Source organism: Acomys russatus, chromosome 29 (genome assembly GCF_903995435.1).
Source record: "Acomys russatus chromosome 29, mAcoRus1.1, whole genome shotgun sequence".
NCBI classification, from domain to species: domain Eukaryota; kingdom Metazoa; phylum Chordata; class Mammalia; order Rodentia; family Muridae; genus Acomys; species Acomys russatus.
Genome location: NC_067165.1, coordinates 7088930 through 7111000, shown reverse-complemented (window position 1 = coordinate 7111000; position 22071 = coordinate 7088930). Strand labels below are relative to the sequence as shown.

Here is a 22071-nt window from a genome sequence, read left to right as displayed (position 1 = left end):
AACTGGGAGTTGGGTTAGGCTGGACATAATTGCTATGCAGAGGTTAAGAGGCAACGGGGCTCTATGGCACAGAGCAATGGGGGTTTTCTAGTCTTCACCCACATTCTGGGGGGTGGGAGGTTGTACGAGAAGCTCCTCGGATCTGGCCTGCTTCCATGGAGGCCCAGGAGAGGCCACACGAGGGAAGCCCGAGCCACGGTTAGTCAACAGGTCTTTGGTGCTTGCGTAGCAGCATCTCTCTCACGTACAACGGCTCTTACAGCCGGCAAAGTAGCTCAGTGAGCTGGAACAGTGCTGACCACCTCACAAGCAAAAACACAAAGAAAATAATCAGATTTGTGAAAGGTTTCTGAAGACAGATAACTCTGAAAGCCCCCTTCCTGCCCCAAGTCTACTGAGGAACTTCAGAAACAACCCACAAGTGCTTCCAATAGTTTTTCCTTTAGCCTCCTTCAGAGGACAAAATCAAAGGCTTTCTTCTCAGAAATGGCTGAAAAAGAAGTTTTAGTAGGGAGATAGTGTGGTGACTGGGAGAGCTGCTCACCTTCCTCACAGGCCCCTAGGCTCCAGGACCAGCCAGTTCTCAGTAACCATCTGCACATCCTGGCTGCTCAAAGGCTCCCGCAGCCGCACCTTCACCTCCAGCTTCCCTCCAGTGGGCTTCCTTCCATCCACAACCTGTGACAACCGGAGAAATAGACAGTAATTGAGGGGACAGGTGGGGGAGGTGGGTTCCCGGAGCAGCTAAGATATCCTGGGTGTCAGCTTCTTCCTGCAGTGTGGGAGTGGTGGACTGCTCACTCTTGCTATGTCTTATAAATCCAGCTACGTTAGTTGCTCTGGCTGGAAGCGAGAAGCCCACAGCTCTATTCTGTTTTTCCCTCCATCTTCATAGCTCCTAACATTAACACTGGCTTCAAGGGGCAGCCTGAAGCCCAGAGCCCACCCCCTCACACACTGCCACAGAAATGGATGGACGGGTAGCACTCACAAGTACAACCGAGGCAGATAAGGAAATAAGTCTAAGATTTCAACCACCCTCAAGGCAATTCAGAATAGGCCCCACTTTAGGACTCCAGGCAGGGAGAGACAAACTCTAGTCTCCAAAAGGATCAGTAAAGAAAGGTCTGTCTGGCCCTGCTCTGCTAAGGACAAACTACATGAACTAGTAAGTCTCTTCTCTGACCTGTTCCCCACTTGTCAGAGGCAGGTTACAGCTCTTCAGCTTGTATAACCCTGTGAGGTCACAGAAACTTAAGGAGCTACCTGCCCAATTTTCAGTCACAATTTGCATACGTCACTGATCAAGAAATACTATATTCATTTCCTGTTTGGAGCTGCTGTATGTCTACTGACCCAAGCACAACACAGCCTACAACAGGAATATATACCATGCTGAGCATTGCCCAGAATCCTCAAGGGTCTTCTCCCAGCTGTCACTCCTACTTCCCACCTGGCTGACTTTGAAACTGCTCAGACGTTCTACTACTTCCATCTATGACATGAGGACACCACCCACTCCAAGGCACATTAACAGATAACTTTAAACGTGCATAGATTCCCTCAGTAGAGTTCCAAGAATATCAGCTCATCCTGAGCCCTACCTCCATGATCTCTCTGATCTCGCACTCTTTCTCCAGCCTTTCCAGTTTCAGGTGTGCTGTGCCAACCAGTTTGTCACTTCTAAAGAAGGATCTGGGAAGACAAGCAGCAGCAGATTAGACTGGGCAGGGGACAGGATGAACTGGCTGAATTCAAGGCAAGCAAACAGTGGATGGAGAACTGCAGGAACAGATCTGCTGTTGCTCCCCTCTCACCTTGCCAGTGGAAGTGATGGTACCCTTACCCTTTGTGGAAGATCTCAAATTTGATTCCTTTGCTCTGGATCACCCTCCTAAAGCCCCGGTGATTTCGATTGATATTTAGCTTGAAAACTTGTTCAAATTCTGCAAAGAGGGGAGAAGGCAGGGAAAGGGTTGGAATTCTTGGAGAAGTGGAAATGGAAGCCCAGAGCAGGCTTTCTCTGTGGAGCTCACTGCCCACATTTCAGGCTGGCATCATCAGAGAGAGACAGAGAGCATGTGGGTTCTGGCCTTGTAAATAGTTTGGTGCCTTGAGACACAAATTATATATTGAAAAGGACTTGGAATCTGGAGTGGGAATTCCTGGCTACACACACACATACTACACCCATTTAAGACAGGGTCTCACTAGTCTCACTATGTAGCCCGGGACGGACGGGGACACACACACACACACACACACACACACACACACAGACACACAGACACACAGACACAGACACAGACAGACAGACAGACAGACAGGGTCTCACTAGTCTTACTATGTAGCCCTGGCTGGCCTGGAACTCAAATATTGACCACACTGGCAGTAACCTTGCTGTGATCCCCTATGTGTACCTCCTAAATGCTGGGATTACAACACACCCAGACTTCCTTGCTGCAACCCACAAATTCCTTTACTCAACTAATCTCAGGCCTCAGGTTTTGTATTGCTTTTCCTTAAGATTTTCTTTCCTTCTCGTTTTTCAGATGTGGTGGCACAAATCTTTAATCCTAGCACTCAAGAAACAGAAGTAGGTAGATCTCTGTTGAGTTCCAGGCCAGGCAGGGCTATAAGCTACATACTCAGATCCTGTGTCAAAAAATTTACAGACCTTTATTACTTTTAGTTCTGTGTACATATGCACATGTGTGTGGAGGTGGCCACAAGAGCCAGAGGAATGGAATCCTGGAGCCGGGGTTTCAGGCGGATATATATGCACTGATGTGGGTGCTGGGAACCAAAAGCAGGATACTCTTAACCACTGAGCCCTCTCTAGCCCTAGGCCTCAGTTTTCACAACTATGTAAAAGACCTATTAATAATAACCTGCCTTTAATTTTGAGTTGGGTGATCCAAGTGAGACAGTAAATTTTAAACACTGGAAACTGAGCTTTCCACAAAGGAAGAGCAGAAATAGGTCTTATGTGTCGCTCACCTGGAGAGTTTGTATTCTTTACCACGGCTGTTTTGCTCTTTTGAGCCTGATCCTATAGCAGAGAGATGAGAGAAGTTAAGATGGCTCAAAAAAACAGCTGTGCTGGAACAACATTTTGGCTGAGTAAGCAGTAAGGAAAACAACCCCTGTAGGAAATGGGCCAGGGGTCTTCAACCCCTCCCTATGGCCATACCTCTCAAAGATGGAAAGAAATTAAGCAGAAGTGGGGTTCAGAGTATCCTAACTCTATCAGAATCTCACCGAGTTAGGGTAATGAAACTCAAACCGAACAAAAGCATCCAAGTCATCAGGAGTCACTCCTATGAGGAAGAAGGGGGTTGGGTTGGAAAGCACGCCAGAGCCCAGTACCCAGGCAGCAGGTAGAATATGTGGGCAAGAGCATCCTTCAGTAGGGAGGCCCATGGGTTACCTGGTGGTGCTGGGAGGTTCATTCCCCGGACGATGATCAGATGCATTTCTGTGCTGTTGAGTTCTGAGAAGATTCTACAGAGAATGAAGAGAGTACAGAGTAAAAGACAGTAGCAGAACGAGGGCCAACAAAGCAGTGTAGGGTGGAGCAGTGATGGCAGTCCTCGGTCTGACTCCTGCTGCTCTGAGCTGTTCTCTGAAGGCAGCACATCTACCTCCCCCTCTCCAATACCCATGATACTGGGAAGTCTCACTAAAGGCAGAGGAGTCTCCAGGCTCTGCTCCAAACCTTCTGCCCTATCCCTGCAGAGAACCAGTTTCCCTTAGGCTTTGGCACCTCACAGTCTGGAATGTCTTCAACTCAAAGTGGTGGCTGGGAGGGTCAAGGCCCTGGGCCTGGGCTAGCTGCAGGATCTCAAGCTGTTTCTTTCGGTCCTGAGCAAGATTCTCAAACCTGTCAGGGATGGGTAACCAAGTCAGCAAGCTAGGATTTGTTATCTGATCCCTACCCAACAAGCCCAGCACAGCCCTGACACTTACCGGGTAGTCTCAGCCACATTGCCCTGGTGCATAAACTGCTTGGAGAACAGCAGGCACTTCTAGAAACAGGAGCCCAGAGTGACTCCACAGCCACAACAGGGCTTGCCAAGGCCAGCATTCAAGGCCTGACCTCTCAAAGCTCCAAACAGTCCTCTTTAGCCTCACCTCTCCTCCTAAGGCCAACACACTTTCCTGCGTATGTGTGTTTGTCAGTCTCAGCTGCATGGCCCAGGCTAAACTGGAACTCATGGGAACTCTCCTGCTTCACCCTCCCAAGCCATGATATTGCAGGTATGTATCACCCACCCCCTTCACCTGGCTCTGCCTACACTTTGCTGCTTCCTTTAAGGATACCCATTTCCAAAAACGTCATTTAACAAACTCCTTCCTTTAAAACTTCATTCATCTGGAAATGGAGAGACACTATCTCTAGCACTTGGGAAACTAAGACAGAAGGATTTTGAGTTTGAAGTCAGCCTGAGGTCCACAGTGAGTTCTAGAACAGCAAGACCCTGTCTTAAAGATCAACACCACCGAGAAACAAATTCAAGCATATACCTTAGAAGACTATCTTCTCAGAAAGGGAGCACATCAGTCAATTCCCTCCCACAAAATTCATTCTCCTTCACTCTGAGTCTTATTACCACATGAAAATAGGGGACTGGAGAGATGGCCCACTGGTTAAGAGCACTTGATGCTCTTGCAGAGGACCTGTGATTAGTTCCCAGCACCCACACGGTGACCTCCATGGGCACGAGATACACAGGTGATATACACACATACTCATGTAAGGAAAACATTTGTAGAAAGGGTAGCACCATTTTGCAAGTGAGCAGATAGCTGTCCAGGGTCATACCTTAGGCCAGTGAGAAGAGCTATACTCTGAATCCAGGACACAGAGAAGGCAGCAACACACAGGCTACTGACCTCGTGCTGCTCCAGGAGCATTTTCTGTAGCTGGGCATACACTTCCTCAGCCTTCTGGGAGAGTCGAAGGTCCTCATGGTGAATAAGGATGAAGTCACCCTCCTCATCCGTCAAGGGTGAAGGCACCTGCCCAGATCATAAGGCCCCTCGGGCCCCAAGAGTCAGAGTACACCTCTGCTGAGCCCAGCAAACACAGGAATCCATACTATACTTTTAAAAACTGCCACTAACCTCCAGTGACACTTCCTGCCTCCCATTCTATTCCTGGCTGCTACAGCACAGCTTCTACTAGTCTGGCCCTGCTATGTTTCTTGTGACCATAGGTGACCCACATCCCCTTCCCCCTCTATCTCCCTAATGGTCCAGCTCCGGGCTCCAAGAGGGAGGAAAGTGAGAGGGTCCTTGCTGTCACCATTCTATACAAGGCCCACCTCCACCTAGAAGCTATTCCAGTTCATGCCCACCAATCAGCCCCCACCTCTGTGCTTGAGGCAGCTTGAGACTCACCTTGGAGAGGTCAAGGGGTTGACCTGCTCGGACCTGGATGATCTGAGCCTCAAGACTTTTAGCCACTCGTAAATGAGATTTGGCTTGTTCCAGATCCTGTCTGCGCTTGGCTTGCAAGGCTGCTCGTTGGTATTGCAGTTTCCGAGCCTCCAGCAGTGCTAGCTGCTCCCGAGCTAAAAGGAGAGGCCAATGGTTGGGGCCACGCCTATCTCACTGGAGCTCCACTCCTCTGCCTTACTTGTCCCCAATTACCAGATGGACTCAGTGACTCCTTAGAACTTGAGGTCTTGGGGTCAATCAGAAGACGGGATGAAGCGACCAGAGGCTGTGCTGGCTTCTTGGCCAATGGGGCTTGTGCTGCGGTATCACTCTGCAGGTGGCACCCAGTTAGAAGGCTCTCAAATAGTTAACGTTCCCCACCCTGGCCTAAACTTGGTTTATGTCCTTAGTGCTGTACCCTTTCCCTGTGTGACCCTGGTGGAGTGGCTTCACCTCCAGAGCCCTCTAACTGAAAGAAACCTCAAAAACTGTCTAGCCAGCTGGGCATGGTGGCGCACACTTGTAACCCCAGCTCTCAGGGAGGCAGAGGCAGAGGCAGGCGGATTCCTGTGAGTTCAAGGCCAGCCTGGTCTACAAAGTGAATTCAGGAGAGACAAGGCTGCATAAAGAAATCCTGTTTTCAAAAACAAAAATAAAAAACAAAAACAAACCCAAAGCTTTCTAGCCTAACTCACCAAACTCTAGCATCATAGTAACAAAGAATAAACTTGAGTTCTGTGGTCAGAAATACCAGATATGAATTCTAGTTCTGACTTTGGCAAAGTTTTTCTACAAAATAGAGGAAACATGTCTATTTTATGGGGCTAATGTACTACAGGAGGGTCTGGGTTTACTCCTATCTGCTGCCTGTCCCCATAGGCAGTCCTTGTCATGTATCCTGTCCTTTGTCATCCCCCACCCACCCGAGCCCTGGAGTCCTGGGCCCAGAACCAAACCTCCTCATTTTCATCTACTAGGGCTGTATCTTCTGAGGCCAGTTTTTGGGCAGTTGCCAAAGTTGCTGCCATTGAATCCTCCTCGGTACCTTTATTGGGCTCCAGACCAGGGATGGGAGGAAATCCTGAAAAGAGACAGAATGCAGAGGGAACAGACACTTGAGGCTACTGTGGGTCTTGTCTGGATCTGGGATGGGGAACTCACACAAGGTGGAGGCACATGTGAAAAGCTTCCTTCTCCCTCCCTTCTTGCTCAGAAACCTCATAAAGTCCATAGGCCAAGCATCACCCACCTGGAGGAACAGGTAGCTCAGCAAAGTCAACTTTCTGTCCTGCTCGATGAGCTCGGATAGCATCCTGGTATTGCTACATGGGAAGGAAGGGACTCCTAGCAGACTGCAGTCTGAGGCTCTATGCTCTCATTGCAGAGAGGCAGAGAGAAGGCAGAGAAGGGCTGCAGTCCTAGAAAAGGGGTCCTGAGGCAGCAAGAGCTCCATAAGCAGACAAAAACTCAGAATACCAGGGCATGGCAGGGGCAGGCTCACCTTGGCAATGCGATCATGCATCCTGGCCTTGCGCTCATCCCCATTGGCCCGGGCCTGGATGCCTGCCTCACGGTACCTGTTCAGCCTTTGCTGTAAAGCATCCAGCACTGTTTTTGGCTCTGCAGGGGCCACTAGGTGGTAAAGAGAAACTGTCAGCTCATCTTGCACCTTTCCCGATCCCCACTCCCACTGTCACTATGAAGTCCTACCTGGGATGGCTGGGAGGTCAGAGGCCATCAATGGCTGCACTTGTTCCACTGCTGGGGACTGGACTTGGGTTGCTGTGGGGGCCTTAGAAGCCTGTGGGAGGGCCTTCAGATCTGGGGACCCAAATAGCAGGATAGGCAGATGCCTGGCCAGCCCTGTATCTCACAGTCCTCCCTAATCCCCACCTAAGCAGGTACTCCCATTATCTGACTGACCGTCAGGTGGGGGGGGCACGGCACTCAGATCCACAGGCTGCCCTTTCTCCAGGGCCTCCAGGACAGTACCAAATCTCTAGAAGAAGAACAGTTACAAGTATAAGCCAAGGAACCCCGAGTCCATCAGGCCCTGCTCACCCATGGCTGCCTCCCTCTCTGAGCCTCCGCTTTCCCATTTAAATGAAAGCAGGATGCCATACCTTCCCAATCTTCATGAATTCCCGGGCACGGTCTAGATCTCCAGCCCGCTTGGCATTGAGAGCAGCTACTTTGTAGTCTCTCTGACGGGCTAACAGCATGGTGTGTGGGTCTGGGTCTGAATCAGGCAAGGGAGCAACAGCAGAGCTGCCAGAGATGTTGGCCTCAGGTTGGGAAAGACTGCCTACACAAAACACAAGGCCCCAGAGAACTCAGCTGGGATCCAAGGAGGATGCCTGAGGTACAATGACAGGGAGGCAGGTGGAGCAGGTGGGCTATGGGAACCAGAATAGGATGTCTTCAGATACCTGACTCCATGGGACAGGGAGCTTGAGAGTCTCTCTCAGAGTTCCTGTTGGCTATTTCCTGGTGGGGTGGGGGCCTTTTGCCCAAGGCCACAGGAGGTGGAATCTCATCCTCACTGATCTTCCCGCCTTTCCTCACAGTGGCAAGCTGGGACTCCAGAGTCTAAGGGAAATAATTAGACTAGTAGCCCAGGAAGCCACCTTGCTTGAAGATGGGCCAGCAACCCACCATGCCCTTGTGTGGCCTTCCATTTCCTGGCACCTGACCCACAGCCCTGTTCTCCAAGTCTGCCTCACAGGCAGCCTAACTCACCTTCAGACCTCGCTCACAGCGCCGTGCTTTGGCAGCTTCCCCGGCCTCCTTGGCACTGGCTGCAGCCTCCCGGTAGTTATGGATCCGTTCCTCCAACAAAGCCTGCAGCCCCCGAGGCCCTCCAGCCTGCAGATACTTCAGCTCAGGGCTGGGCCACTCCACAGCCAGCTAGGCCCTTGCCATTCTCTCCCTGTGAGGAAGCTACCCCAGAAGATGGATCTCTGGGACTCCAGGAGAAAGAAATATCTAAGCCCCCAGAGTATGAGGCAAAGACCCGTAAGAGGCCAGACATTATGTCAGGCAAAGAGGTCCCCAAAATCAGTAGAGGCCAGGAGATGGTGTCTAAGAGTAGCCTGGAACAGGAAGGCCTTTGAAGTCAGCCAGCTATGAAGTTTCTCATGCTTGCTTTCTATGCTAGAGTTGTTTGGCAACGCTGCTGTAAAAGCCATGCTACATGCATGCTATACATGGGATACACAGAAGCAGCAAAGGAACATTAAAGCCCTGCAAAGCCTACCTGAGCGGCTGCAGGCGAAGCCTGCTGGAAGGCTGTCTGCACCACAGGTTGTTCAACATTGTCCCATGCCTTCTCCTCTGACAAGTCTGGGCTTGTTGCCTCACTGCCATCCAGCAACCCAATGTCTTCATCCACACCCAGAACCTCCTGCAGCTCTGTCTGGGGAAACACAGTCCAAGAACTTTGGACGCAGCCAGGCAGTGTTGGTGCACACCTGTAATCCCAGCACTCAGGAGGCAGAGGCAGGTGGATAACTGTGAGTTTGAAGCCAGCCTGGTCCAGGACAGCCAAAGCTACACACAGAAACCCTATCTCAAAAAACCAAAAAAAAAAAAAAAAAAAAAAAAAAAAAAAAAAACGATGTGCCTCATGGCCACACCATGAATGGGAAAAAAAAGTTAAAGCACCCGCCCCCAGCACTTCTCATGTCAAATCCTAAGCTTAGTCCTTGTTACTAACAGTTCTTTAATCTAACCAAGGAAAACCTTAAAAATAAATAAGTGAATCCCGTATTTTCCAGCATATAAAATGACTGGGTGTATAAGACAAACCCCAACTTTTCCAGTTAAAATATACTAACAGTATAAGACTACCCCTCTTCTAACACATACCTTGTGCAGCAGGCTCTGGCATATGTCTATTTGCAGGCAGGGGACAGCCAGCCAGGAGTTCTATTAAAAGCCAGCAGACAGCCAGTGCCAGCCTACACTGTCCCTTAAGGTGCACTCCACACTCAACCTGAGAAGGCGCAGCCCTTCAAGTCGAATGGGCGGGCTCTGGTGGAGAGCCAATCCGTGTGCACATTCTCCTCCTCGAGGTACAGGAAGATGTGTGCAGCTTGCTCCTCCCTGCTTCATACCCCCCCACCCCGCACAGAACGGGGAATCAGCCGAGGCACCCCCCACTATATGTGCCAGACATATGAAGTAAAGGGAAGCAAGCTGTAGGTAAGTACCCAGCTTCGGCTTATAAGGCGACCCCCTGACTTTGGCACGGATTTTTCAGGGTTAAAAAGTCATCTTATATGCTGGAAAATACAGTACTTCAGATCTGAGAGTTCCAAACTGCAGAGATCAGACCAGAAGTCAAAAGAGACAAATCTCTCACTGTAAAGACACGAACGAGGACAGGCCAGGGAAGGGCGCTCACTCAGTTGGACAAGGAGGGATAAAACCTAGTTCCCCTTAATAGCTCTCTCCTCCACCAGACCAGAGCTTGGTCCTTGGACACCAGCCTGGCAAACACACCAACAGGTCTGGATCCTCCTCCAGCGCTTCGTCCTCCTCTCCTTCCTCCTCCTCCACATCTCGCATACAGTCTGCTGCCAACTTCTCAATGTGGGCCATGGGCAGGGGAGCTGAGGAAAGAGAGACACAGATGGTCATGGCCACTTAAGTGAGGTTCTGGACAATGAAAGGAGGATCTTTAACTCATTATATTGGTGACTACCCTAGGCAGACATTCCCCTTCCCTTCCAAAGCAAGCACTTTCCCTTCGTGACCCTGCTCAACAGACCCTTGCTGTGCGTCCTTTTCCTGCATTTCTTTTTTTTTTTTTTTTTTTTAAAGACAGGGTCTCTCTGTGTAGCCTTGGCTGCCCTGGACTCGCTTTGGAGACCAGGCTGGCCTCGAACTCACAGCGATCCGCCTGCCTCTGCCTCCCGAGTCCTGGGATTAAAGGCGTGCACCACCACGCCCAGCTGCTGCATTTCTGCCTGTAGGTAAATGTGCCTATGCACTGCCCCCACTATGCCTTTCACACTTGTGAATGGTTCTAACATCTACTCAGGTATCACAATTGTATAAGATGGATAACATTATCTCCATTTTCTATACTGAATAAACCAAGACACACCAACATACATTTCCCAAAATTCACAATCTTTTTTTTTTAAAGATTCATTTATTTAGGTATGCAGTGTTTTGCCTACATGTACAGAGGCATGAGTGGGCCTCCTGGCTTGATATATGGGTGTTGCCATCTAAACTCTAGTCTTTTTTCTTTTTTTATGTATACAATATACTGCCTGCATGTACACCTGCATGCCAAAAGAGGACACCAGATCTCATTATACATGGTCGTGAGCCACCATGTAGTTGCTGGGAATTGAACTCAGGACCTTTGGTAGAGCAGCCAATGCTCTTAACCTCTGAACCATCTATCCAGCCCCCAAATTCACAATCTTAGTAAGTGGCCATATTTAAACCCAGGCTTATCTAACCTCAAAGCAGGATGAGAGTAGTCAGCCCCTTCCCACTCCTGTCTCTGTTTCAGCTCAGCGACACCTAGGGCTCCTGCTAAGAGGAACTGTCGCACTCCTTATTCTGATTTCTCAATCTCTATCCTCTTCCCGGCTATCAAGGAGACGGCACTTACTCATTTGACACCATTTCTATTTACTGTGTACGCAATTCTGTCAGTGCTAAATTGGGCCCCTACCGTGTAATATGAGGCCCTACCTATGTAGGACTAAGGCTGGTGATCTGAGTTAGGTTAAGAATCAGAACTGGGCCGGGTGTGGGGGGGCGCATGCCTTTAATCCTAGCACCCGGCAGAGGAAGGTAGATCGCTGTGAGTTCGAGGACAGCCTGGTCTACAACAGAATCAGGACAGCCAAGGCTACTTATTTTGTTTGACTTGAAAAACAAAACAAAACAAGAATCAGAGTTTTCCTCAAAGGAGGAAAAAACTCCAAATACAGGTATGTAACTGACCTCTTTGCGGCTGAACTACAGAAGGGATATAATTATCAAAAGAACTCGGGGAGCTGGCTGACTGTCTTCTCTAGGCTGTAAGGCAAGGAACCTCTTCCCCATGGGCCTGCACCAGCCCAGTAGTGAAAACTCACCCTGCCCCTTGGGTGCTGGCTTCCTGCTTGTCGTCCCTGCTTCCCCGGTGAGAGCCAATAGCTCAGCCTCCAGGTCTCCATCATCTTCAGTCTCATCCACCCCCAGGAGCATGTCCTCAGGGTTGAACTCCACAAAAAGCCCCAGCTAAGAACAGAGGAAGAATTTTTTAAAAAGAGATTTTATTATTTTATGTGTAAGAATGGTTTGTCATGCATGCACATGTGCCTGTGGCCCTTGGAGGTGAGAGGGCAGATCCCCTGAAACTGACGTTATGGATTGTTTTTTAAAGCTACCATGTGGGTGCTGAGAACCACATCCAAGTGCTCTTAACAAAAGACCCATCTCTCCAGCCCTGAGAGGACGCTGCTCTAGAATCACGTTCTAGGAGTCTGTGAGGTGGTTCAGCATTAACTACAGTGCTTCCTCCTCTCTTCAGGTCCTAGCACCCCATCAGGGGTTTCACAATTGCCTGTGGACTCCAGCTCCAGGGAATCTGATGCTCTCTTCTGGCCAATGGGCAAGCATACTTGTGGCATACATTCACACAGACAAACAACTAAATAATCATTTTCTAAAAATTACATAAGGAACCATAACTTGAGAGGTTAAGACAGGAGAACCAACCCAAGTTTAAGGCCAATTTGGTTGACATAGTGAATGCCAAGCTAGAAACTGAGACCACCTCACAAATTTAAAAAAAAAAAAAAATCACATAATGAAGTCTGGTATTGTGGTACGTGCATGCAATTCCAGCACATGGGAGATGAAGGTAGGATGATTAGGGGTTCAAGGATAACCTGGGCTATGCATGAGCCCAGTCTTTAAAAAAAAAAAAAAAAAAAAAATCTCATGATGAAATTATGTATAGTGGTGCGTGGTTATGATCCCACCACTGGAGGAGACAAGGCAGAAAGACTACAGGTTCAAGGCCAGTCTAGGCAACGTGAGAATTTATGACAAAATAAAAAGCAAAAACAGGACTGGGCCTACAGCTCAGCAGAAGAGCACTTGCCTAGCATACTCAAGGCCCTGAGTTCCATCCCTACTCACACTGAGGCTCAACCTGCACATAAAGGAACAGATCTAAAATATGAACAATGTTTTAGAGAAACTTGTAAGACTACAGTGCCACTGTTTTAGCTAACAATAACAGCAACAGCTGCTAGGCGTGACACTTAGCATTAGTCATGATTATATTTGTTAATTCTCATCATCTCAAGAGATCCTAACACACACACACACACCCCTCATCTTTTTCGGGGGGAGAGGGTATGCAGTAGAAGAAAGTAATTTGAGACACGCTTTCATTGTTAACCTAGGTTGGCTTGAACTCACAATCTTCCTAATTCAGACTCCTAAATGCTGGGATTACATGTATGTGCCCCACATTTATTTTTAATGGTAGAAAACACATAGCATGAAATCTGCCATCTTACCTATTTTCAAGCGTGAACCTGACATTATATATTCCCTCTGTTATGCAACCATCTATGCACTCACGGAATTCGTGTGCAAAACTGACTCTGCACCTATTAAACACCAGCCCATCTTCCCCTCTTTCTACCTTGTTTTCTATGCCCATCATTTTGAATTTTCTGGGCATCATGGGTACTAGTTTACCCCACTGTTCAGTAATAGATGCAATGTCCAGAATGACAAACTAGATCATTTTAAATAAGGTTCTGATGACATCTATGCCCTTTACCCTAACCCATCCCTTACCTGATTGTTTTGTTCTGGTTTGTTTTGTTTTTATGTATATGACTGTTTTGTCCGGTATTTGTGTATGTATGTGCACATGTGCCTACAGGGCCTCTGGAGGCCAAAAGAGGGTGTCAGATCCCCTAGAACTGAAATTACACAAGGTTGTAAGCCACTAACTGGGTGTACAGAACTCAATCCCATTCTTCTGAAAAAGCAACAAACACTTTTAACCACTGAGCCATTTCTTTAGCCACAATATGTTGTTGTTTGGACCTTGCTTGCTCTGCAGTCCAGGCTGACCTGAAATCTGCTTGCTCTATAGCCCACACTGGCCTTGAACTCGTGGTCTTCCTTCCTACTTCTGCCTCCAGAGTACAGTTTTTGGATGTGGGCCACCAATCCCAGCCTGCCTACTTCCAAAACAATAGAAATAGACCAAGACCCAGAAGTAAAAAGAGAAAACATGGAAGGCATACCTTCCTCACACTCCCTCACTAGAGTCTGTCCCTTTGTCCATGGGCAACAACTGGCTGCCACTCGCTACAACCCTAAGTCCTGGGCATCCTAGAACTAGCCAGCAAAGTTGTCACCCTAAATAAGAAACCTATGAAAACACTTGGGTCTCAGAACAATCTAAACCCGAATACTTATGTTGTTTGTGTGGTATGGCCACAGCAGGATGGTGGAGTTGAAACCCAAGAGAGGTCAGGCTCTAATCACAGAACTCTAAGGGCTTCGCCACCTAGCAGCACTGCTTATCTTCTACGGACTAACAAGAAAATCACACAGGTGACTCAATTTGCCATAAGTGTCTGGAGATCCCCACCCCGCAGTGACCCAGGGGTGAAGGAGGCCATGTCCATACCTGCTTGGCAGTTGCAGCACCCTGGCCACTGGTCTTAGGGCCTTTCCGAGGTTTGGGCCCTGGCATCTTGGCAGGCTAGATACCTATCAGTTGTAAAGTTGAAGAGGCTCAGACTGGAGAAGATGATGAGACATGGCCCCAACAGGGGTACCAGTAGTTAAGGAGTGAATTCCTACTGGGGAAAATGCCATTTCGTAACTGAAGCACAGAAGCAAGGAGCAGCAGTGTTTGGAACGCTGGGGATCGCTGTCGAGAGGATATGGGGAGTGTGTACACAACAGTTACTGAACCGAATAATGACCACGGAAGGCAGATTCATGCTAGGTCCAAAGTGGTACCAGGGTTTGGAAAGGCTTTTAAAAGTAGTGCTGTCTGTCCTGGAAATCACATGTATATTTATTTATTTATTTTCCACATGTATATTTATGTCCAAATTAAAAATTCAGTTCCTACCAGACAAATTTCAAGTATTCAGTAGCTGTACATGGCTAATGGGTACCACTAGACAGCACAGACACAGACTGCTTTCATCATCAGTATCTTTGGACATTCTGGACCCGACTCAGCATTCAGATCCTCTGAAAGATGTCACCAGTGATCAACTCGGTACTGTAGCACAACCTGCCCAGCACTGGAGGTAACTCATCTGCTCCCACCTCAGGATTCACGGGAACAGACGCATGGGGTAGACAACTTCCACAGGGCAGCTGCAGGGGCATGGCTGGCAGAGTGGCCCCTTGTCCAGGACATAGAAAAAGGCATCTGAGAAAGGATGATGCCTGTGCTGAGTCATGAAGTTTGGACACGGGAGGGTGGGGGGGAGGGGGGACACGGGGGAGGGGGCGGCCAGCAGAATTCCAAGCAAATCAAACAAACTGATACCAGTTCTGAGGTGAGAAATGGCTTGGTCTACACAAGGAAAAGAAAGGCCTGGTATCACCGAGGCATAACCAAACCGTGAGACTGGAAATGGAGACCCGAACCAGGGCCCAAGAGAAACACCTTTAAGACTTTAAAGGTATTTGGGCGTTATCCTGACAGCAGTAGGAAGCATCGGGGGCTGCAGAGGGTGCACAGGGAAGAGGGAGATGACATCGGGCCGGAAACCTCGGCCCTAAGTATCTTGCAAATCTATGAAGGAGCATGGGGTGGCGTGGGGATTTGGAGCTGGAATCAACAGGGCTGCGAGGTTTCCTGGTGTTCGTGGCTACAGGCTCGCCACTCCTAGTGTCAGATTTCGACCCTGGTGGACAGCGAGACATCTAGTCGGGGCGGGGTGCGGGAGTGAAAGAGCTCTGCAGCCGTCCCGGGGTCGGACGCCGGTCGGGGGCTCAGGAGAGGCACGTCCGAGTCGAGGGGCGACGCCGGGCTCCCCACACCCGCGCGTCCTCCCGCTGGCAGGCCCGACCCAAGCTGCCTGCGTCTCCCCAGCCGCCCCCCAGACTCCACACACCAGGAGGCGGGCACGTGGCATACCTCGCGGCCGATCCGAACCAAAACAGGGCCTTCTGCAGCCGGGACCCGCCTGGCTCCCCGCGGCCCACCCCCCGGGCGGCGGCGGCAGCGGCGGCGGCGGCGGAGACAGCCACAGGAAGCACCCGCCCAGGAGGCGGTGGCTCGCCCCGGGCACGTGACACCACAGCCAGCGCCTCGCAGTGCGCATGCGCGCGGGGAGCGGCCGGGGCGCGCCCACAGGTGACGCTAAGGGTGGGGCCGGCTGTGCGCAGGCATCGCCGCGAGCAGGTAACGCGAGACTGGCTGACAGGAGCCCTGTGAGGCTTGGCGTCCCTCCCGCGTTCTTCACACAGGGTAGGCTCTCCTTCTTGGGGCAGTTTTTCCGGCAGGCCTCCTTCCTCGGTCTCTTCGCGCGCTCCGAGGCTGGCTCACGCCCCCCTCAGTGCCTGGCGGCGTCCCTAGGTTGGGTTCTGGAGGATGGGGCTTCCTCGCAGCCCACCCTGTGCGTCCTAGGTGCTGAAAACCGAGTCTCTGGGAAATGGCGCTCCTCTCCAGTCAGAGGAAGGCGGGGGCGGGGCGGGCGGGGACGGACGGGACGGGACGAAACTTCAGATTATGGGAATCAAAGCCCTCAGTAAACGGAAGCAGGAGGGTCGCTGCAAGCTAAAGGGCCGCCTCCACCTCATAAGGAGCTCTCTTAGATCGGGACTGATGGAACTGACCTGCAGATGGGCTAACGCCCAAGAGCCCCCACACCACTGGCACAGTCTCACTTCCCGGAGGGACTTCAGGCTTCAGACCTGGTTGAAAGAACAATTATTCTGCAGCCCGCGTGGTGGCGAACGCGTTATTCTCAGCGCTGGGGAGGCAGAGGCAGTCGGATCTTTTCAGTTTGCCGCAAGCCTGGTAAATAAATAAATTGCAAATAGGCCACCTCAATAAGGCAACTCCCAAAGGTCCTGTGATCCTACACACTGATGCAGGCCTGCCTGCACTCAGTCACATCAACACACACACACACACACACACACACACACACACACACACACACACACACACACTCAATATACAGTAGACATTCATTCCTACAAGTTTAGAGGTTTTGTTTGTTTGGTTTGGTTTTTCGAGACAGGGTTTCTCTGTTGTAGCCTTGGCTGTCTTGGACTCACTTTGTAGACCAGGCTGGCCTCGAACTCACAGCGATCCACCTGCCTCTGCCTCCCGAGTGCTGGGATTAAAGGCGTGCACCACCACAGCCAGGCTGGTTTGTTTGTTTTTAAATAGTCTTGTGTAGTCCAACCTGGTCTTGAGTTTGGTTTGTAGTTAAGGATGACATGGAACTTGGGATAGTCCTGTCTGCATCTCCCCAGTGCAGGCATTGTACCTATAGGACTTGTGAGGTGCTAGGGATGGAACCCAGAGATTTGCTCGTGCTAGAAGCATTCTACCGATTCAGCTACCCCCCAGCTCTAGTAGTGCCTGTAAGTTTGAAAACAAGATGTGGCCACTGACTACATCTCCCATTCCACTGCAGTTCTTTTTCAGTGTCTGTCCTCTTGCAGGAACTTTACTCTGGCCCACCACAGGCCCCCAGACCTTGTATTTTCCATGTAATTACGTTAAATGAGACACCGAGTATAAAGATAGAAGATAGTGTATAACAGAGCAAGGAGGGGTAAGGGTGGGTAATGGCCAGAGAGACAAGTGCAGGAGAAAACTCACCGAATGTAAGTGGATAATAGCACAGAGTTGCCTTTGTGACAATTTACGTTTAAAGATAAACTTTATCCTTTTTCCCTTTTATCTCTATGCATAGTTTTCCTGGGACTATTGTCCTGTTCAGGTGATAGAAAAGTAGATTTGTAGTTGTGTGTGTGAGTGTCTGTCTGTTGTATCTATGGATGGTGCCCGCAGGTGCGCAGTGTATGTGTGTCTGTTGTATCTAGGTATGGTGCCTGCAGGTGCGCAGTGTGTGTGTGTCTGTCTCTTGTCTCTATGTATGGTGCCTGCAGGTGCGCAGTGCATGTGTGTGTGTCTGTTGTATCTAGGTATGGTGCCTGCAGGTGCAAGTGTGTGTGTGTGTCGTATCTATGTATGGTGCCTGCAGGTGTGCAGGGTATGTGTCCGTTGTATCTATGTATGGTGCCTACAGGTGTGCAGTGTGTGTGTCTGTTGTATCTATGTATGGTGCCTACAGGTGTGCAGCGTGTGTGTGAGTGTCTGTTGTATCTATGTATGGTGTCTACAGGTGCACAGTGTGTGTGTCTGTTGTATCTATGTATGGTGTCTACAGGTGCGCAGTGTGAGTGTCTGTTGTACCTATGTATGATGCCCGCAGGTGCAGTGTGTGTGTGTCTGTTGTATCTATGTATGGTGCCTGCAGGTGCAGTGTGTGTGTCTGTTGTATCTAGTATGGTGCCTGCAGGTGCGCAGTGTGTGTGTGTGTTGTATCTATGTATGGTGCCTGCAGGTGTGCAGTGTGTGTGTATCTGTTGTATCTAGTATGGTGCCTGCAGGTGCGCAGTGTGTGTGTGTGTTGTATCTATGTATGGTGCCTGCAGGTGTGCAGTGTGTGTGTGTGTGAGTGTCTGTTGTATCTATGTATGGTGCCTACAGGTGCACAGTGTGTGTGTGTGTGTCTGTTGTATCTATGTATGGTGCCTACAGGTGTGCAGCGTGTGTGTGAGTGTCTGTTGTATCTATGTATGGTGCCTACAGGTGCACAGTGTGTGTGTGTGTGTGTGTCTGTTGTATCTATGTATGGTGCCTACAGGTGCACAGTGTGTGTGTGTGTGTGTGTCTGTTGTATCTATGTATGGTGCCTACAGGTGTGCAGCGTGTGTGTGTGTCTGTTGTATCTATGTATGGTGCCTGCAGGTGCACAGTGTGTGTGTATCTGTTGTATCTATGTATGGTGCCTGCAGGTGCGCAGTGTATGTGTGAGTGTCTGTTGTATCTATGTATGGTGCCTGCAGGTGCGCAGTGTATGTGTGTCTGTTGTATCTAGGTATGGTGCCTGCAGGTGTGCAGTGTGTGTGTCTGTTGTATCTATGTATGGTGCCTGCAGGTGCGCAGTGTGTGTGTCTGTTGTATCTATGTATGGTGCCTGCAGGTGTGCAGTGTGAGTGTCTGTTGTATCTATGTATGGTGCCTGCAGGTGCGCAGTGTGTGTGTGTCTGTTGTATCTAGGTATGGTGCCTGCAGGTGTGCAGTGTGTGTGTCTGTTGTATCTAGGTATGGTGCCTGCAGGTGCGCAGTGTATGTGTGTCTGTTGTATCTATGTATGGTGCCTGCAGGTGCGCAGTGTGTGTGTGTCTGTCTGTTGTATCTAGGTATGGTGCCTGCAGGTGCGCAGTGTGTGTGTCTGTTGTATCTATGTATGGTGCCTGCAGGTGCGCAGTGTATGTGTGAGTGTCTGTTGTATCTATGGATGGTGCCTGCAGGTGCGCAGTGTATGTGTGTCTGTTGTATCTAGGTATGGTGCCTGCAGGTGTGCAGTGTGTGTGTGAGTGTCTGTTGTATCTATGTATGGTGCCTGCAGGTGCGCAGTGTATGTGTGAGTGTCTGTTGTATCTATGTATGGTGCCTGCAGGTGCGCAGTGTATGTGTGTCTGTTGTATCTATGTATGGTGCCTGCAGGTGCGCAGTGTATGTGTGTCTGTTGTATCTATGTATGGTGCCTGCAGGTGCGCAGTGTGTGTGTGAGTGTTGTATCTATGTATGGTGCCTGCAGGTGCGCAGTGTGTGTGTGAGTGTTGTATCTATGTATGGTGCCTGCAGGTGCGCAGGATGCACCTCTTGTCTTTCTCTGCAGCTTTCCTTTCTCAGCCTTGTTTTCTTGAGACAAGGTCTCACTGACCTGGAAGCCATTTCAGCTGGGCTTGCTGATTAGTTAACTCCTGGGATCCCTAGTCTCTTCCTCCCAACACTGGCATTACAGGCTGATGTAATCATGCCCAGCTTCTTTCTGTTGTCTGTCCGTTCATCCATCTAATATATGAGTGTTTTATCTGCATGTACGTCTGCATGCCAGAAGAAGGCATCAGATACGGCCTCTCCCCTTTTAAAATGTGTCTTTTTAAAAAAAGGCGAGGCATGGGTGCACACCTTTAATTCCAGCACTCCAGAGGCAGAGGCAGGCAGATCTCTGTAAGTTTGAGGACAGCCTGGTCTACAGAGCAAGTTTCAGGACAGCCAAGGCTATATAGAGAAACCTGTCTCTAAACAAACAAAATTAGTGTTATGTGAGCTGCCGCACATGCTGAACCATTTTTGTTTCCTATTTGTGTGTGTGTGTTTCTTGAGTGTTTTGCTACATTTATGTAAGTGCACCACATATGTGTAGTGCCTATGGAGCCTAGGAGGCGTCAGATCCCCTGAAACCAGAGTTAAAGATGGTTTTAAGCTGTGATGTGGGTGCTGGGAGCAGAACCTGGGTCCTCTGCAAGAGCTGCAAGTGTCTTTAACAACTGAGCCATCTCCTCAGCTCCCATATGCCCAGCTTTTCATGTAGGTTTTGGGGTTTCCAAACTCACATTATTATGCTTATAGAGCAAATGCCCTTACTCACTTAGCCACACCCTCAGTTATGGGTTGTTTTGTAGTCAGTTTTTTTGTTTGAGGAGGGTTGTTTGTTTGTTTTGTTTTGTTTTGTTGTGAGATATGGTTCCACTATATGAATAAAATAACTTAAAAGTAGCATCCACCTGACACAACATGCAGTATTATTTTACTTAATATGTTTTACAGATCCACCCATTTTCCTGCAAGTTTCCTGATTTCATCTTTCTTCACAGAGGACTAAAGTTCCCTTGTGTATATGTGCACCACATTGCATCTATTGATGGACATCTAGCCGGTTACACTTCTTTACTGTTGTGGATAGAACAGCAAGCAACAGACATGACTCATATGTAAATATTTTCTGATAGGCTATAGTTATTTGGGTATGTACCCAGGAGCAATATAGTTGTGTCGTATGACAGTTCTATAATTATTTTAGAAACTTCTGTCAATGGAGGTTCTCAGAACCTCCACTAAATATGTCTACATTTAATATTCTAGAAAGCAGATCCAAACTCGGGTTCTCCTGTGTATTACAATGTGTAGTATGCACATGGGCCGTGTTTTTATATTTCTTTAGTGATGTGGAATGAGCCCATAACCTTCCATGTTTAATAAGTTCTCTTCCACTATATATCTTTTAAAATCTTTTTGCAGTTTGGGCTGGGAATGGCACAAACCTTCAATAATTGAGAGGCGGCAACAGGTGCATCTCTGAGTTCTTCTGAAGCTAGCCTGGTCTATATAGTTAGTTCCAGGACATGCAGTGCTACTTAAGACATACCGAATTACAAAAATTTTAGGTTGAAACATGGTCTTGCTAATTTCCCCAGTTGGTTTGAACATGCCCCGTAACCCAGCCCTCTCCACCTTCTTTAAGACACCTAGGTTGATGTACTGTTTTTGCCAAGATACAAGCTCCAGTCATCTGGGAAGATGGAACTGCTATTGAAAAACACTCCATCATCCTGCGCTGTAGGCAAGCCTGTGAGTTTTCTTAATGACTGATGTGCAGGCGCCCAGCACACTGTGAACAGGTGGTCCTGGGCATATAAGCAAGCTAACTGAGCAAACCGTGAGGAGCAAGCCAATAAACAGCAACCTTCTGTGGCTTTTGCATGAGTTCTTACCTTAGCTTCCCTAAACAATTTGAGACTGTGACCAGGACCCAGGCGTGGTCCACACCTTTAATCCCAGCACTCAGGAGGCAGAGGCAGGCGGGTCTGGGGTCTGTGAGATTGAGGCCAGCCTGGTCTACAGAGTGAGTCCAGGATAACCAAGGCTATACAGAGAAACACTGTCTCGAAAAACAAGACTGTAATCAGGATATGAACTTGCTTTGTTGAGGATAACTTTTAATTTTTTTAAAAAAAGATTTATTATTTATATAGTATCCCACCTGTATGTGTGACTACAGGTTAGAAGAGGGCACCAAGGGCACCAGATCTCATTTTAGCCCCCATGTGGTTGCTGGGAATTGAACTCAGGATCTTTGGATGAACAACCAATACTCTTAAACTCTGAGCCATCTCTCCAGCCCTAATTTCCTTTCTTTTTAAAGAAAATTTTAAAAGATTTGTTTATTTATTATTTTGTGTACAGTGCCCTACCTGCACAAACACTTGCAGGCCAGAAGAGGGCAGCAATCACATTATAGATGGTTGCAAGCCCCTATGTGGTTGCTGGGAATTGAACTTGGGACCCCCCAGAGGAGCAGTCAATGCCCTTAACCTCTGAGCCATCTCTCCAGCCGCAGCCCTAATTTCTAATCTTTATACATCTAACTCCCAAATTTTGGGGTTGCAGGTGTGTACCACCATACCTATTTAATGGTAGTGTGGGGATGAACAAGGCTTTAACACTTTTACCAATGTGATATCCTCAGCCCTTAGGCATGTCTTTATTAGACTTATTAAGTAGCTTCTACTGTCTGTTTT

General features: G+C 48.9%; 1 protein-coding gene across 1 annotated transcript; it reads right to left on the bottom strand.

The window, feature by feature from the left end:
• Positions 1-374: 374 nt before the first annotated feature.
• On the bottom strand, positions 375-15687 carry Cc2d1b (coiled-coil and C2 domain containing 1B). The gene is made up of 24 exons (XM_051170962.1): positions 15593-15687; positions 14117-14199; positions 11547-11691; positions 9946-10055; positions 8699-8857; positions 8182-8307; positions 7872-8031; positions 7566-7747; positions 7366-7441; positions 7153-7263; positions 6944-7074; positions 6692-6764; positions 6399-6523; positions 5656-5773; positions 5404-5576; positions 4897-5022; positions 3970-4028; positions 3767-3883; positions 3431-3504; positions 3262-3320; positions 3001-3052; positions 1847-1946; positions 1605-1695; positions 375-678 (listed from the first exon to the last, which is right to left on the bottom strand). The coding sequence occupies exons 2-24, from the start codon at positions 14180-14182 to the stop codon at positions 550-552; spliced, it is 2562 nt and encodes an 853-aa protein (XP_051026919.1). The 5' UTR covers positions 14183-14199; positions 15593-15687; the 3' UTR covers positions 375-549.
• Positions 15688-22071: the final 6384 nt, after the last annotated feature.